This window comes from Phycodurus eques, chromosome 16, assembly GCF_024500275.1.
Source record: "Phycodurus eques isolate BA_2022a chromosome 16, UOR_Pequ_1.1, whole genome shotgun sequence".
Lineage (NCBI taxonomy): Eukaryota > Metazoa > Chordata > Actinopteri > Syngnathiformes > Syngnathidae > Phycodurus > Phycodurus eques.
Window position 1 is genome coordinate 19,144,232 of NC_084540.1, and position 18,204 is coordinate 19,162,435.

Here is an 18,204-nt window from a genome sequence, read left to right on the forward strand (position 1 = left end):
GGAGGTGGGGGGGTCTTAGGGGGCCAGGCGGCAGTGTTTACAAGGAGCTAGTCAGGTTTCAGCAGCACTTTGAAGTGAGCGGCGCACTGGAGACTGTCTGTCACTGTAGGCCGAGCGAGGCCTAGCGCCGCTCCACTGACTCACTTACATTCCCCCCATTCATCTGAGCGGAGAGAGGAGCAAAAGAGGGCGGGGGGAACCGGGACAGCGCTAGAATAGAGAGCGAGAAAGAGAGGCACAGGTCGATTTATGTCCCCCACCCCTCCTCTTGGAGTATCTGTTCCTACCTTTCATCGGCTCTAACTGTCTGTTGTTCCAGGCCATCTGCAGCCAAGCCCAGATATTAGATAAGAACACAAGAAAGACACTCTTGTCCGCCAGGTCATAGGAGAACGTATAGAAAGACTGAAGCCTCGCAGTAAACTAATATGATTACATGCGCGCACACAATGGTACATTTGGAGCCCCCTGGTCTCGCTGCCTGCGAGGCGAGAGGATCGGCTTCCCGGCTCTCCCTCCCCAGCAGCCAAATACACACACACACAGCCTTCATGACATCAGCGCAGAGATGCTTCCACTGGAGCCGAGGAGCACAGCGTGGGGGATTCCAGCTTGGCAGCGGAGAAGTAACGCTGAAACCACCTTGTTTAGTTTTTTTTCCCCCTTCTTTTTATATTCCCTCCAACAAACAGGCAGGCAGGAACGCTTTCACGCCTATCCGATGGCGCAGGCGTTTCTCGCCAGACGATCCCTGTGTTGTTTTAAGCGCGGCCTCTCGAACAAAAGGAGAGGCCCCCCCCCCCCCCCCCCCCCCGTTTCTTTCTCTTTTTTTTTTGCACTTGGTGGTGTTATGTGCGAGGTGAGATGTCATTTGGAGGGGGTCACGTTCTCACAGATTGCAAGATCATTCGCGACCGCCATTTCAAATTCAGCAGCAAATCAACTTTCTGTTTGGAATTGCCATCCGTCATTTTATTTCCCATGTGTGACATTTTCATGTTTCAGTTTGATTTTCATTTACACTCACTTTAGAGTATTCAATGTACCGAAGATGCAAGTTTTTGGAATGTGGGAGGAAACCGGAATATCCCCAGAAAAGCCACACTGGCACGGGAAGAACATGCCAAAGCCTGGATTCTAACCCCCGACCTAAAAACCTGTGAGGCTCGTCTGACTACGATTAGCGTGACAATGACCAGCAAACAGCACATTTGCGTAGTTTTACTTTATTATACAGTACTTAACTTCTCTACATCGTGGTAATGTTACTAATTGGACTTTGGAGTTTGCGTTGTGTTTGGAGATCCAACCCTTTCTGCGAAAAACAACATGGCCGCCTTTCGGACACGTTCTCCAAGGCTGTGTGTTGAATGACTCGAGAACATATGGACGATCATACACTACACGAACCATGCAGTTTGACTCGTAGGTGTTTAATCTTCTCATTTGCACTTGACACATATTTTGGTTCGACATGCTCTCGGGAGATTTTAGTAGGAAACTGTACAAAAACTTAACACGTATAAAACGTACGACAAGTACGCAACATACACGACTGGCATGATGCAATGGACATGCTACATTAGCTCTTAGCGCATATTATTTTCCACTCACAGTGCATTACTTTTTGGAGAAAAATCCTACGAAATTTGCATAACAACTTTGGTTATTCTTGTTCCACAGCTGAAATATTGACATTTTATACAATGTATACATACATGTGACAAGAGCCCAAGCTCTATGACTGCCCTCAAAGATGTCAAGCATTCATACAGTTTGGTTAGCAATACAACAACAGCAGGCAATTATTATCCCACAAAATTCTCAAAATGTGATGACATCAATTTTTTAGTTTTGTTTTCTTATCCTGACGTGGTGCGGTACACACTGATGTTATTATTATGTATAACCGCGAGGCATAACGCTATTTTACTAGCCCGCAGAGACAAGTCGTGCCACGTTCAATGTCCGCCCGACATTACGCCGCTGAATGACGCTTCCTTTCCGCCCGCATTTGAAATACGAGATGGGATCTCCAATTGGTGATGTTGTTCTCTTTCGGAAAGAACAAGCACATTTCCCAGGATGTCAAGAGAAATGAAAATGGGAAAAGAGGAAGTCTGAATGCATGACATCGTAGCCGTGGGCAATTCATATCAGCAATCATTCTGACCAATTTCTTTTTTTTTTTTTTTTTTTTATGCAAAATAACATGATCATTTATGTTAGTTGTATAACCACACAAGAGTATATAGTAGCTTCCACATAAAGTGACTACATACAGTAATAATGTTAAGTGGCCTATTTGTACATTTTGCTGACTGGATTTGAAATTCTTTTATGCCATTTTTTTTAACATATAAAAATCAAGCACGAAGCAGGCTGAAATTATGACAAATGTTATTCAGAAAGAAAAGTGGGAATATCTATTTGGCTTTGTTGCAGTCCAAAAGTGACAACTGACAGTTAAGACGTATACTTTTTTTTTTTATTTTTTATTTTTTTTTTTTAAATACAAATATATAATTTCATGTTTTTACAAATACTATTTACACTTGGATTTAATTACATGTGAAGTCGTCTTTGTGCTGCTGGAACATGGAGCCGAGGAAGAGGAGCTGAGCATTTCGGCACATGGCGATGTCGGCCATGTTTGTTGTGCGTTCGTTGAGTCAGGCTGTCCCGTTCGGGCCTCATTAATCCAGCTTGCCGTTTGGTCAAAACCCAAAGGTTTTTTAGCTCGGCGGCTCGGAATGCCGAAGAACGCCCCCCCCCCCACCCCTTCCTCACCACCACACACGGCCGCCACGAAAAGCACAAATCAGTCCATCCAAGAGTTCGCGGCGGGCCTTTCATCCTACACGGTGGTCTCTCCGTGTTTGCCGTTTGTCAGCCTGGTGTAGAACTTGTGCCAGGAATGCAGCGTTTTCCCAGACCAGATCCAGAAACCGGACGTGATGCCCACTATGAGCGTCATCAGGTACTTGATCATGTAGACGGTGAAGTCCGGCGTCACGCGGGGCCCCGTCTGCGCCGGGCACGGGATGGCCAGGCTCCTGCAGCTGTGGCCCACCCAGCTGCGCTCCCAGTGCGGGCGGAAGGCCTGCTCGTAGAAGAAGCAGGCGATCACGATGGTGGCGGGCACGGTGTAAAGCACGCTGAAGACGCCGATGCGCACCATGAGGCGCTCCAGCTTCTCCGTCTTGCTGCCGTCGTGCTTCATGATGGTGCGGATGCGGAAGAGCGACACGAAGCCGGCCAGCAGGAAGGAGGTCCCGATGAAGAGGTAGATGAAGAGCGGCGCCAGGACGAAACCTCGCAGGGGGTCCAGGTTGCTGAGGCTGACGAAGCACACGCCGCTCAACACGTCGCCCTCGATCTGCCCGATGGCCAGGATGCTGATGGTTTTGACGGCCGGCACCGCCCAGGCCGCCAGGTGGAAGTACTGGGAGTGGGCCTCGATCGCCTCGTGGCCCCACTTCATCCCCGCGGCCAGGAACCAGGTGAGGGACAGGATGACCCACCAGATGGAGCTGGCCATGCTGAAGAAGTACAGCATCATGAAGAGGATGGTGCAGCCTTCCTTCTTGGTGCCCTGGACGAGGGTCTTGTAGCCATCCGGGTTGAAGCTCTCGTTGCACACCACTTTGTCACCCAGGAAGAAGCCTGCGATGTAGGCGATGGAGACCATGGTGTAGCAGCCTGACAGGAAGATGATGGGCCTCTCGGGGTACCTGAAGCGCTGCATGTCCACCAAATAAGTGGTGACCGTGAATAAGGTGGACGCGCAGCACAGGACCGACCAGACCAGAATCCAGACGCGTGAGAAGTGGATCTCCTTCTCGGTGAAAAACATGTAGCCGCCGCCCCGGGACGGCTCGCACGGAGCGGCGCAGTCCTTCTCCTCCAGGAACATGTAGTTCAAGTAGGGAGGCACCACCAGCACGGCCGGGCAACGGAAGGGCCCGTCGTGGCCGGAGACCACCGTGAGGTCCTGGGTGCCCGGGACGGGCAAGGGAGGGACGGTGGCCGCGGATGAGTCGTTCTGTCCCACGCAGATCTGACCGTCGCCCAGCACGGGGAAGTTCTCGCAGCGCAGGCGGTCGGGCCACTGGAAGCCAAACTTGTTCATGAGGGCCTCGCAGCCCTGCTTGGCCCTCTCGCAGATGGACCTGCAAGGCGGGATGGCCTTCTCCAGGACAGTGCAAACCGGCGCGTACATGGAGCACAGGAAGAATTTCAACTCGGGGGAGCACTGTACCTTCACCAGCGGGTAGAACTGGTGGACCTCCAGTCCCGCGTCCTCCTGGTTGTAGTGGCCCACTAAGTTGGGCATGATGGTTTGGTTGTAGGCGATGTCCGTGCACAGGGGTATGGAGATCGGTTGGCAAAATCCATGCTCTGGGATGACAATTCCGTTGTCTCCTTGATACTGACCTGATGTCACCATAAGCAGCAAGAGAAGGACAAACCAAGTGCCGCACAAAATCATCTCGCCAAGTTTAAAGACAGCAACTTTAGTCAACCAATTCAATGAAAAGCCTCATGAAGCAGACTCAAATAATATCAAATGTTGTAAAGTCTGATCGCTCATACACGAGCGTCGTCTTCTTTGTGTTTGCTCTTCGCTCGGAGCGCTGCTGGCTAACTTTTTCTTTTCCCAAACTCCCATTCGCTCACCCGTGTCACTTTAACGAGAAGCAAAACGTCCGGTACATGCCTTCAAAATAAAGGTGTAGCGGTCACGGTCGAGAAAGGAGGCATCGTTTGCATCGACGTCGCCAAAAATAAGCACAAAGCATGCTACTGCGGTTCGTCAAATTGATTACGATGACTGTACTCACTCGAGGAGATGGCAACGCTGACGTCTCAATACTTTGGCGAAGTTTCTTTGTTTTATTTCGAAGAAATCCATAGGAACAGGTAGCTTTCTCGCCAAACTTTGACGCAACAGCTGGATTGCCTGGCCCAACCAGACCTACGAGTTTGCAAGCGCGTGGATCAGGAGCACGAGGTCCCCACCTAGTGTTCGCATCGTGTTCACGGGCCACATCATCAATCTTGACATTTTAATTCAATTATTACACCCCCAAAAAAAAAAAAAAAACATCTGGAAGTTGCACAATAAACAAGAAAAATAAAATTTTAAAATAGACACTCCATGAAATACTTTATTGTAAGGTTATCTAACGCGTATTATGACGAAAGTACTTTCTTTCAAATCTTAAAATGACAACTGGCGTTGCTCCTCACTGGAAACAATGACATGATATGTTCGGTAAGCCACCGCTCAAAATGCGGAAGTTACGATGCGATTCACTCAGCCCATCCAATTTTCATTTTACGTCGTCAATCGTCTCGTTGTAAACACTTGGGAATTTTGTTGCGATTACCTAATAATAATAATAATTATAATAAAAATCATTAAATTGGTAGTGAAAATGTATAGTACGCCCAATAAGATCGTAAATCATATTTCAAATGCGTGATGACTAGATGTTACTATGCTCTTCGAAAATCTGCTTTATGCTAATTGGACGTCAGGACTGACCAATCAGCACGAAGACATCTACCTGCTGGTGGAGAAAGGGGCAGGGGGGGCAAGATGGAGGAGCGGGCATATTTCCACGACTAACTTTTGGACGTCTCAATAATTTGATGTAACGTTAAGCGAACAGGTAGGTTCACTATAAAGTGGTTTCAAACTGTTGGATTGATGTTTTTGCGCGGTCAGGCGTTCTTAATATGACCCGAAAATGGATGACCAAGGCCGTATTGGCACTTTTCAACTAGCCATAAATCAGCCAATATGGCGGCCCGAGCTTTCCCCTCGTAATATGGACAGTACAGATCCCCTGAAAATATTTTTCATTTATTTTGGAATTGCCCACACTCTGCCCAATTACGGAAAGCTATTTATAATTTAATAGTACTCTATATAGTACGAAATCGTTTTCTTTGCTTTGAGCATCTATTGTTTGGCTTCATCAACTATGCACCTTTGAGCAAAAAAAAACAACAACAAACACGCACACAAAAAAAAATATTATTAATGTCATTATACTGTTGGCTAAATGGCATATTCATAAATGCCGATACATTAATCAAAATCCACTGTTTTGCATTTTTGAAAATGACGTCAGGCAATATATTAGATCCATTAGACCAGGGTCTCAAACTCAATTTACGTTGGGGCCGCTGGAGGCAGAGTCTGGCTGAGGCTTGGCCGCAGCCACGTACACATGCAAGCGTGTGCAATTTAAATTAGAAATGTAAAAAAATCAAATCTCCTCAAACGTCTTTTTAATTTTTTAACACAAAATAAGATAAACAAGGACGCTGACCAGACAAGATCCATGCGAGGGCACGCCACAACCAGACCGAACTAGCCGCAGGCCGTAACCCCCATCCACTGCCATGCCATCTAAGCACCTTTTCTTTTTTCCATTTAACATGGGAGTGGATGGGGGCCACGACGCGCAGAGCGCTCAGCCCGACTGCAGCCCACCCCCACACAGATCCGAGCGGACACAGACCGCAGACCACACCGATGAGTTCCCCACCCTTCTTTTATCTCGCCGTGCACACATCACTTTGATTTATTCAGAGAGAGGCATAACCTATATACGTCCTATAATGTCACACTGGGCAGCAACTTAAAACACCTTTTTTTGGACGTTGTGAACACAGCGCACTGGGACTAATGTCCGCATTTACCTAACCAGGCACAGAAGAAAAATCTCCATGGCAACACTGCTGTAACTTTCACTCATTGAAAACTGTTTCTATGCTTGCATCAAGCCGGGTCATTGTCACGCCCCTTAGAGCCATATACCCCACCGTGATTGGTAGGTTCGTCAGCTCCGCACACAACACTGTTGTTGTTCATATAAAACTCTAGGGCCGCACTAACATTAAACTTTTATATTAAGGTGGGGACCACAAAATATCGGCTCGCGGGCCGCAAATAGCCCGCGGGCCGCCAGTTTGAGACCCCTGCATTTAGACACTCCATAAACACGAGAAAGCACATAAAATTTGGGATTTATGTGCTCTATATAATTTATTTCTGTAATGAGACTCAATGTTTTCCTGTAGTCGTATTTCACACCGTGGCAATTGAACTTTTTTGTTTTGTGTTACTAAATAAAACGTTGTTAGAAAAAAGACATGTACAGTGCAGTAATTAAAATATCACTGTCCGCCAAACACAACTGTGATGTTGACAATGTGAACTTAGTTAATAACTAGAATCGTTGTGTTCTGATTGATTAGTAATCGAATAAGTTAAAGGGACCATTCCGAGTTTCATCATAATGGCATCTGACGAGCTTTTCGCCCCCAAGTTGCACCATCAGGTAAGTTTTCACAAGTAACGCGCACACTGTACACTCCAAGTTTTATTAAGATCACCATTGTTTTATATAACTCATTAATCACTGTCCACCATTATCTTTAGCCTCAAAAACCCAATTGAAATGCCGAATAGTCTTGAAGAAAAAAAAGTGTGGTTTTGGTTATTGAGAAACCTGTTGATAACATTTCGACAGTGTAAAATAGTGGTGAAAATGTTCTTAACGTAGACTTTAAGGTCTCTAGTACTTTTCAATCAAAGAAAACTAATGTGTCCTCCGAAAACAGAAAATGTTGAGATTGAAAGCATGTGGTTGGTTGTGAAATGAGTGTTCTTGTTTCAGGCTGTCAATGGCAGTGGTGGAAATACCTCCGTTTCCAAGCCAGGTTTTCATCCTCAGGAAAAGGGAGTGGCGGAGTTCAAGCTTTGGTCTCCCAATGGTCACAGTGATCCCGATGAACTCAGGAATTGTGCACTGAACAGCGTTAAGAGCAGGTATTGTGTTTTGCATGTTTAAAATAAAGTGTTAAGTCTTTTTATGTCATCTTTCTTTCTCTTTAAGGAAAAATACTGTAAAAAATGAAATTGAGGAGGAGGTTGATCTACAGTTTTTAGTGTCTAATATTTTGGATGAAGGTAATGATACCCAGAGCGGCTTCTACAATTGGAGGTACGTAATGTATCACAGAGTAGAATTGGGTCAGAAATACTCCGCTGCGTATGTTAAGACTGTTGATATTTGTAGTACATTGCAGTATTTGGGTGACATTTTGAGTTGCAACACAATTTGTTATCTAAATTACAATCCACTCTAGCTTTGATGTTTCATTTTGCAACACAGATTTAAAATACTAATAATGCATTATGTGACGAAGTCATATTGTACCAGTTAATGCTGAAATGCAATTTGCACTGGTTGACCGGTTGATGCTGGTCGACTGCCAATTTGTTCGTATAACAATAAAATGTATTTATTAATTTAATTAATCCATTACATAGAATCTTTATTAATTGAAGAAAACGGCAGGTTAAAACAATAAACACCTTCTGTTGTTTAGTTATGTTGCAGTCTCCTCTTACCTGTCACCCAAGTGTAAAAAACTCAAAAGCTAAGACTAAATCAGTAAAATACAGTAATTAGTAGTGTTTGCGCTCCTTCTTCTCCGGTTGCTGTTTAATTTTGAGGGTCGTCCAAATATGCCAGCAAGTTGCCTACAGTTGTATTCGTTTTATAATAACACAAATACAATTCTGATTTATTTTTAGAAACCCGCCTATCGTCAACAGTCTTTGGTGTTCCAAGACTTTGAGAGAAGACTTCTTACAGTATTCTCAATCAGAGGATACACTTCCTAACTGTGTTCCCAGTGAGGCTTTTATTGAATCTGAAGTGGAGTCCATAAATGAGCAGTTCCTTAAGAAGATCACTGGCATTTCTGATAATCCGCACTGGCATATTATTGTCCCTAATGGCGACAGAGATAGCTTTGACAGTCACTACAAGATCTTGCCACCAGGTCTTCCCATTCCCAAAATGGCGAGCCACTTTCCACCACAGACACCGCGGCGCATGTACGACCAGTCGGCTGATTCGCACCCACCAAATCACGACTTCCCTCAAATCAGCGATATCTTTCAGCTCCAAAACAAGATGAGCAGACCATTATTAGATATTTACGGGAGCCGGATGAGTGCGAACCCCATTGGTAATAATGAGCAGGACATGCCGGAACACATGAAGCAAATAGTTAGTGGTTTGCAATCTCTGTTGAGTGATGAGTTTGATCAAGGATGTTATGGATGTTTTCCAAACATGGAAGGAAAGACAGAATACCCTGAAGACAGCATACTTGAGCATTGGAAATTCCCCAGCCAGGCAATGCCAATGTTATGTGAAAAACAGCTGAAGAGAGAATTTTGGGGTCAAAATGTCAAACCAGCATTTAAGCAGAATGGGTTTCAAGAAATATTGGGGCTGGAAAATGAAAATGCTCAATATTTCCCGCAAATAAAGCCTGTCTCAGCATCTTTAAGTCTTCCAAACCAATATAAAAAAAGTATCAATAGGAACCAGTACTCCAATCCCGGCTTCAAGCAGAGGCAGTCCAAGATGAAGCCACAGAGGCAGAAGGAAAAGAAGATGATGTCTGGCTGCATTGAAGAGAGGCTGAAAACCACCGCTCGTGTGGCGGAGATGCACAGGAGAGCACAGGTTGACCACCTGGGCGGCACGCAAAGATTTAATGGAGAAAACATCATGGGGAACATGCAGCCGTTCATACCTCCCGCCCATCTCGACACCAACCCTAGAAGCTTCACTCAACTGCCTGTCAAGTCTCAGAAAGACACAACGCCTTATGGAAGCGGTCCTGCTGGCATGACTCCGGCTGGTGCGGTGGCTGGGAATGGGGCCACGGCATTGTACAGTCATCTCCAAGGCTCAGAGGCTCGCAATGGAGGGGCTACTTGTAAAGACAGGGACTCTGCTCTGGCAGCTTCCCTGGAAACTAATCCAAGGGGACTTATGATCCAGTTTTACCTCCACCTGGATGAGTGCTCTGAGCAGTTAAGCTGCCTGCAAGGGGAGAGGAAGCAGGTAGGCTTGCAAAACTGAGGGTCACGTGAAAGGGCTGGTAAGGTATGGCTCTTTTGGGGTACTAACAGTGGAACCTCCAGTTTTCAAACACACAAGTTAACCAATGTATAAATCTACAGTAAATAAATTCTATGGCAAGCCCTTTTAATCTTTAACAGCTTGGCTAGATATGTGTTGCAGATATATGTAATTCAGGGCAGGTTCCACTGTGTAAATGTCCAAACAGAATAGTGTGCCTCCATAAACTTTTGTCCCATTCTGATTGGCTTTCCATTTCAGATTGAGCTCATCCTCGCCAAATCATTTCCTGGCGAATGGACTCCGCCGGCAAAATATCCACCCGGACTTCCACTCGACCCCGCGAGAATCAACCGCCTCATCGTTAATCAGAGGCGGGAGCAGGCCAACGTGAGACACCGAGCAACATCTACTGGAGAAACATCTGATCGTAACACAGCCCAAATTTGCATGTTTTATCGGGTGTGTTGCAGGTGGAATGGATTCTGTACAAAATGGAGTGCGAATGCAATGTACCTCTCCACGCCAACGTGCGCTTGGTGCTGAACAGTCATCACCAGGCTCTATCCTGCGTCCAGGCGAGACGCGGGGAAGAGCTTGCCAACGCATCTGAGCATCAGGGGCACGGCACTCCACTCTCAGTGGACAAAGGTAACTTGAATGTACTCATACGCAGGGTTTCACGTCTTCAGAGTGGACAAAAAAACCATTTTCTATCGCGTTTGACCTCATTCAAACACGCATGCAAACGCCGCAGATTCAAAACCTGAACCTTAAATATGTGAGGCGGACGGGGTAACCATTCATACACTGTGCTGCCCCATCCGGAAACCACAACAGGCCAAACACTAAAGAAGTCGTCTTTCTATTTTTGAAATCTTCTTGATGATTAACCCTTTAAATTATATGAATATTAGTAAGGTTGTTCTGAGGTTATTCAAGTGTTATTTACCTTCTCATCAAGCTGAGCTGCATATGTAGTGGGGTACGAGGTTACTGTATTGTAAGTGTAAAGTAGAACCTCAAAAGTTGAATGCTTTCTTCGGCGTTCAAAGAGAATTCAAGCAAGACATCACACAACACCTCGGTAAATCACGTAACAACTCACTTCAGGCATAGCAAAGGAATAACTCGGGTTTTAGTTTTTTCATTGGCATTTTTAACACTTATTCCAAAATATTGAGCGTTATCATAGAAGACAGCACATGAGAAATAAGGGTCTGTCAAAAGAGCACAGTCGATTTAAACGCTGCTTGTGCAGTTTGCTTTTTCTTTGGACTTTTTGTGTTTCTTCGAAAAGGAGCAGCAGCCTCAACAAGAATCTAATTTAGGTGGATTTAGTGTAGTCATACTCTAGTGTTTACAATGTCCATTTCAATAAGTTAAGGTAGACTTTTTTTGACAGTCTTATTTTTGACTTTTATTATTAACAATCGCTAACATATTTTACAATTGAGGTATCATTAGAGATGTCAAAATGGTAAAATTGCATACACAGTTAATGAGTTATACTCTTTTATTTCCTATAGAAAAACAGTTCATTGGGCAAACTGTGGCCTGTTTTAAAGTGCTGACTTCTTGTTTCATAGACTTCATGCTGTTGGTCATTGCCCTGAAGGATCTGGCCGTGACCACCAGGAAGCTCCGTGCAGGCCTTTGGTGTGCTCTCCAGATGACCGTGCCCACTCCCACCAGAAGGGCAGAGGACTGCCCGGGCGCCAACAGGGAGCTCTGTGCAGCATTGTGGCACTCTCTCTCAATGACCGTGCCCACTCCCGTTAGTGGGCCCGAGGACCACCTCGACGTAGACAGGGAGGAAATACACACACACAGCTGCCCCTACACGTTTACGCTGTAATCAAGTGAACAACGTGCAGTCCAGTTAACAGGCATTCACAGAATTGATCAAATTATAAAATTGCCATGTAAATGCAGCACTTAAAATTCTAGTCCAGGCCATCAACAGCAGAATATGAGATGAGCAAATTGTTAAGACCCCGCAGCTCGAGTTGTGTAGTAAGTTCATGAACTGAACAAAAATATGAGAATCCTTAATCAAGTGTCCTTCCAAAATTTATTAGAATCTGTAACAAAGCTGTATTTAAATGCACTATTTATGAGAGTTCTTTAAAGTTATTTATTGGGTTAACTCCCCCAACAAATAGTCCTTACCACTATTTGAATCATATTTCTAATTATTACACCGTTTTTTTTCCCAATTATTTTTTTTAACTCAAAACTGATTCACCATAGACTGAAAAGTAATTTTTATTACTATTATTGTCACAGTACCATCAGTGAACCGTCACATAGCCAAGATGAGACATGGTCAGGATTTTCTGGACACAGTTGAAGTATAGAAAGAAAAAGTTCACATTTCTGGAAGAGTCCCATTTGTTCTGTTCGCAAAGTCTTCAGTTAACACACACACTTCTTAACTGTCATTGTTAGTGATTTACAACACTTTATATGTGCCTTATTAGTATTCAGATTGTTTCGGTCCTAGTTGTATTTTATTTACGATCACAGTGTTCATGATCATGTTCTCCAACTTTCAAGTGTTTCTCCAACTTTTACATGTTTGTACAACTGAAACATTCTAAATTAAAAGCAACTGAAATCAATCCAAAAGTTTATTACTTCAAAAAGACAATTTCAAACCAACAAAGTGTTTTGTTCTTAGTCTCGGTCAATTCTTTTTAAGCTAGCACATGACTGGACTTAAAGTTTTGATAACACAATGTCGAATGAGCTCAACAACAGTTGAATGACTTTGTTTCAGTGCTCGCACACGTTAACACAATGACCAAAATGTCCCCCCCACCCACCGCAAAGAGTAGTGTGGCCAACCCTTTTCCTGTGTCATACAATGTCCTTTCTCTTGCCTTTATCTTTTGCGTTCTCCCTTTTGTGTGCGCTTCTTCTCCTTCTCCTTCCTCTCTTGTTTGGCCAGTTTGTCCTTCTCCCGCTGCATTTTGTCAATTTCCTTCTTCTTCTGGGCATCTTCGCGGGCCTGGTCCCGCTTTTGCTTTTGCCTGTTCAGGACTTCCTCCACGTTGGTGTTCTTGAACATGGCTGACGCCCGGTGGAGGTCAAGGACACAATAGTAGGCAGGCAAAGCACGCATTCGGAATTATTCCGTAGAGGTGCTCGGGTGCTCATTGTCGAACTCTCGTCACCTTCTTCAAACAAGCAGCGTTATGCTCAAAGCTGGGTACACGCATACACATTTTTAACATGTGAGAGACCCAACGCATGACAAAAAAAATAATAATAATAATAATATGCACGCACTAACTGCTGTTGATAGTGGGAGGTGTAATTGAGGTGATCAACAGCACACCACCATACATTATAAATCTGTTGTAGTATCCAGACTGACCTGTGAGAGGCAGCATGTTCCCATAGGGCATCCACACTGACAGAAAACTAAAATAGTAGTAGTATTTAGTAATAGTAGTAGAAGAAGCTAAAACAACTTATTTTATCTGGTAAAGACATTGGACTTCATTCACTAACGTGTGCATGCATCTGTTATTCATCAATATGTTGCGACTTGAATTTGTGCATGCTCTGCAAACAAATTTCGAACCTCCTCAGATCGTCATCAGCGTGGTTTCTCCACATTGCAGCTCGCAGCCACGAGCTTGTCATTTAGAACGAATACTGATTCACTCACATACGCACGGTGGTGAGAAGAAAACTGGCCGGCATGCACACGTCATGAATCCAACCGTGATTTTGCATCCACACTCAACTTGTGCGCAGAGTAAGAACAATTAGCATTTATTAGTGAACGAGGCCCAATGGCGTTGAAACAAACAAAAACAATGTCAATATATTTGGTAAATCTGCTGCCTGAAAAAAATAATTTGGACACCTGCGTTCTTCAATATAGCGAGCAATAACATTATGTACCAAAACGCATATAACAATGCCCGTTTTAATAAGAGATTGCCACGGAAAGGATACACTTGTCCTGTCCAGGCATGATGTTTCCATTTGCTGACTCCTCCTCTTCACATTCAGTGTTTTAGTCAAGGGAACAAAATCGTCTGTCTTTACAATTCAGTGTAAAACATAACAGTTTCCCCACGTTTTTCCACCTACAGTGCAGTTTAGTACGTACTACCTTACCACTTTTTTGACAACCAACCAGGGCAAATAAAAAATAATAATAAATAAACAAACTGATAATGTTCAGAATTCCCTCCACCTTGACTAAGGCCCCAGTTGCAGCTTAACTCTACCATTCCAAACCACACCATGGCGAGCTGAGCCGAAATGTACTGTCTGGTGGAAATATGGCAGATGAATCTTAATTTACCTTTGTCACCAATATTCATGACCACAAATGTCAACAACAAAGAAGCCTAATAATGGAAAGTTTTAAGTTACTAAATCAAGGATATTCCTCTTCGTCCGTAACATTGGCATACTGCGCTAGAAGGGCCTCCTTGCGTTTCTTGGACTCCTCCGACACTTCTTTCTGCTTGACCACAATCTGTGCCTGCCTTTCGATCATACTGGCGATGGCTTGGACCTCAACTGGCCGGGGAGACAAAAAGCAGTCATGTTATTCTCACTGAGGCTTTTTGAAAAGCTTTACATCAGTGTGTTATTTAGGTATTTATGTACATAATATTTATAAACTACCGTCTCCAGCGTCCCGCTTGTTTGCCGGGCGGTTGCAGTACTCCGTCCAGTGCTTGATGATCTGCTGGCAGACATCTTCCAGCGTGTCTTCTTCATCCTGCACATTTACGGACCGTAGACAAAACAAATATCAACACAAGATTGTTAGTCAGGTGGTTTTATCGTCTGTTTGTGTCGCAGAAAATCAAAGTACTGGATCGGGTTTGTTTGGTCTTAGAAGAATTTCAAAATCCACTTCCGTGTGGTTTGTGGCCCTGACTGAGCAGTCGCTTGTGTTACTGGCGCGTTTCATAAATAGCAACAGGCTTCGGCCGAGTGAAGAAGCAGCTGTCATGTTGGCTACGTGCGACATGAGGGCGTTGCGAGCTCACCAAAAAGGCCGATAAAATTCCCTGAAGCGCCTCTCTTTTCTCCTCGTCACTCTCCTCTTCCTGCAGCACGCCCAAAATGTAGGCTCCGTACACCTCGCGGTCCACTTCCAACGCGTCTAGCCGCTCATTTAGCCAACTTTGAAACTCCCCGGCTTCTGCCATGGGGGCGGCCATCTTGGCTCTTCGTGGTCCTTCAACCCGTATGCGGCTGCCCTTCGTCACGCCTGTAAGAAAAACATGAAGCGACAAAGTACCACAGAGCGAAGCCTGTCGGATTTTTGCCTCAACAGCAATGATGTGACTGTACACATCAAGGTAACGTCATGTTTGAATTATCACGAATGCAAATAAGATAATTTGTCCTGAGAATATTTTATAAGCAGCTGCTGATAACACAAGGGAACAGGCAATGTTATTCGGAGGAAAACATTTACAATGGCCCAGCAGTGACAGAAGCCATCAAAAGAAATTATAATATGATTGATGAGACTTGATATTTGTTTCAAGGGTCCCTAAATCATGAGGTGGAATATATAGGATCGCATTACATTTGTGCCACGTACTTTTAGATAACCTCGAACCATTTTTAGATGTCAAAAAGATTTGTATGACAAACAAAATCAGTTCCTTTATCGTTCTGCTTATGCTAAATTAAACATAAGTCTAATGAAGCTATTCAAATAAGAACCTATCAACAAATATTTTGACTTTCAGTACTTCAGTTTCATACATTTATACTGATAGCCCACTTTCAAGCCTTTGTTTAAAACTAGCAAATAATATTTTTTTTTAATACATAGAAAAAGTTCTTGATGCAGTACAGCAAGCATCGGCCTAATCCTTTTGATTTTTACATGACAAAAACTACAACCTCTGAATCGGAGCATTTGCTGTAAACTTTCTGTCTTTTTCGACTGAAAATAATTGTGATGTCTGTTGTGCTGCTTATTAATTCAATGTCATCATCCAAAACGCGAATCAGTGCTCAGAGCAAAATTTTTTTTTTTTTCTGGAATTGTGCCATGAGTCCCTAACAGTGGCTGATTGAAAAGGGATGGTCTTGATTGTTGCACACAAACTACTTGTGCACTCACTTTCAAGCTTTGAGCACGGCCAGACTGCCAATGCTGCTTTCATTAAAATGTTGATTCTCTAAAATAAGCAGCTATTCGTTTTGCATACAGTGGGTTGCTGGCATTCAAACACTTCTTTTGGCACCAGAAAATCATCCGTTACGAGGCTCCGATTGCTAACTTGACAATTAGTGAATGGAGTAGCTTAGACTAAGGTGACTTTGAAAATTGAAGGAGAAATCCTATTTTTTTTTTTCACTATTCAAAACAGTTTCCAGGTATTTTAATTACATGTCTATGTCAAAATACAACAAGGACTTCATACACTATACTGTGTGTATGTGGCACATGGACATATCGCCAAACACTAATAGCCCCCGCCAGGTGCATCAGACGTGGATGTTTCTGTATGATAGCGTTTCAGTAGTAAAGTGTTGTCCGGCAGCTGGACTCGGGGCCATCGCTTGAAAATGGTTCTGGATGTTTGGCCAATCTAGCTGATCATGTCATAAGTGGAGAAACAGCGTGTGTGAGGCGGTCAATATGTAATTTTACCCCACTGTGTTGGAACAACAGCTTATTCACACACGCATTTTCTATTTGCATAGAAGGAAAGATAAAAAGTAGATTTTTCATCATATGTCACTGCCTTTAAGGCCAAATATGAGCTTTCCCCTGTGCAAGTACAGGTGAAACGTGTGCATGGGACTGACGTACCGCTACTTGCCACTAGAGGGGGGAGTAGAGCTCACAAAAACGTCCTCTTCTCAAAGTCACGTTCTCCTTTTGGATTTCGTTGCCTGCCCGCGTGGATGTTCCTCATGTATTTGAGTTGCAGCAAATTTGCTACATACTCGTACATCACATCCGCCGCGTTTAAGTGTAATTGCGAATAGTGCTGCGGGGCAAGAAATTGGCCCGCCAGCTGTTTGTTGGGCCCCTGTTCATTTGACACTGGGACAACACCTCACAGCTGTTTGGATATATTAAGTAATGATTCCGTTTGAATGACTTGATTTGTGCACAGGGGTCTGGCTTGCCTGTGTGTGTGTGTCAGTGGGGGGGATGTGGGGGATGGGTTGTTATTAATTACACCCCTAGTTATACCCCCAGCCAGTCCCACTGCGCCCACATCATGGCTTCACACTCCACCGACGTTGCAGTAATGAATTGCGAAGCTTCTGTCGGAGGACGGGGATGCTGCCGAGTGGAAACGCGCCACCTTCGTGTCCTCGCATTCAAGTATTTGCTTCTGTTTGTGACTTCTACGGGCTAACATTCAAACTTTCATATTCCACCTCCTATTGATGCTTTTACAATGGCAAAACCTGACCAAATACTATTTCACCTTTCGCTTTCCATTGTGAATTTTTTTGCAACCGTTTTTAATGGGTTTTTACAGTACTCTATATGTACTGAAGAGGCAAGTCCGAATTTACTTTCAGTATTGTACCACATTGTGCTGAAACATTCTGGACAGAATGGAGGTCTGCTGGAAGACATGCTCCCATAGAACAGAGAAAATATATGCCTATGGGTAATATTGTATACTCTTGTTGTATGAGTTGCTGCGCCCATTGTATAAAATTAGCATTTGTTTATAATTACTGTAACAGCATAGCTAATTTCCGTTACCCTGTCTATGCCGTTTCACCTAATATGGTAGCATTAAGCTCGCAGACTTTGGTTAGAATTATATGGTTTGGTTGTACATTTTTGTCAGGATTCAGGTTGCAAGTTGGACCCAGATGCAGAGAGCCCAGGGAGGTGAGTTTGTGAATAACGGTTTATTGCAGCTTGGAAGCGAGCAAAGGAACTCCCAGAACTAAATTGGCAGGGTTCCAACGAGGACCGGTGTGGCAGGGTAGGAGTCCGTGTTGTCGGTGGGCTGCAAGAGGTGAGCACTGGTTTGCAGGGAGCAAGGGCAGATGGCAGACTGGGGACAAAGAACAAGAATTAGGTAGCGGTAAGTCACGAGGTCTTCAGGAAGCAAAAAGATAGGCAAGGTGGCTAGGCTACGAAGTCGACGTAGAGCGTTGACAGTCTGGCGACGAGTTGGCGTCCCACGGCGTCTTAAGAACAGTCAGGTTTAATTAGGATGACAAGGTGCAGCTGCTAGACTCCAACACGTCAACA

The 18,204-nt window shown here is 44.3% G+C and overlaps 2 protein-coding genes across 2 annotated transcripts; both read right to left on the bottom strand.

Annotated features, from left to right (window-relative positions):
• Positions 1-1,210: 1,210 nt before the first annotated feature.
• LOC133415309 (frizzled-2-like) lies at positions 1,211-4,655 on the bottom strand. The gene has a single exon (XM_061701275.1). It carries the CDS (start codon positions 4,490-4,492, stop codon positions 2,858-2,860), a length of 1,635 nt encoding a protein of 544 aa, XP_061557259.1. The 5' UTR covers positions 4,493-4,655; the 3' UTR covers positions 1,211-2,857.
• A 7,932-nt stretch (positions 4,656-12,587) lies between these two features.
• Positions 12,588-15,187, bottom strand: ccdc43 (coiled-coil domain containing 43). Its single transcript, XM_061700516.1, has 5 exons — positions 14,996-15,187; positions 14,625-14,721; positions 14,381-14,516; positions 13,941-13,996; positions 12,588-13,043 (listed from the first exon to the last, which is right to left on the bottom strand). The coding sequence occupies exons 1-5, from the start codon at positions 15,167-15,169 to the stop codon at positions 12,856-12,858; spliced, it is 651 nt and encodes a 216-aa protein (XP_061556500.1). The 5' UTR covers positions 15,170-15,187; the 3' UTR covers positions 12,588-12,855.
• Between the last annotated feature and the right edge of the window lie 3,017 nt (positions 15,188-18,204).

Coding starts and splice junctions, on each gene's coding strand:
- LOC133415309 (XM_061701275.1), bottom strand. CDS start 4,492: ATGATTTTGTGCGGCACTTGGTTTGTCCTTCTCTTGCTGCTTATGGTG.
- ccdc43 (XM_061700516.1), bottom strand. CDS start 15,169: ATGGCCGCCCCCATGGCAGAAGCCGGGGAGTTTCAAAGTTGGCTAAAT. Junction 13,997..14,380: donor AATGTTACGGACGAAGAGGA/ATATCCTTGATT, acceptor TGACTAAAACAC/TGAATGTGAAGAGGAGGAGT. Junction 13,044..13,940: donor CATGCCTGGACAGGACAAGT/GTATCCTTTCCG, acceptor ACCGGGCGTCAG/CCATGTTCAAGAACACCAAC.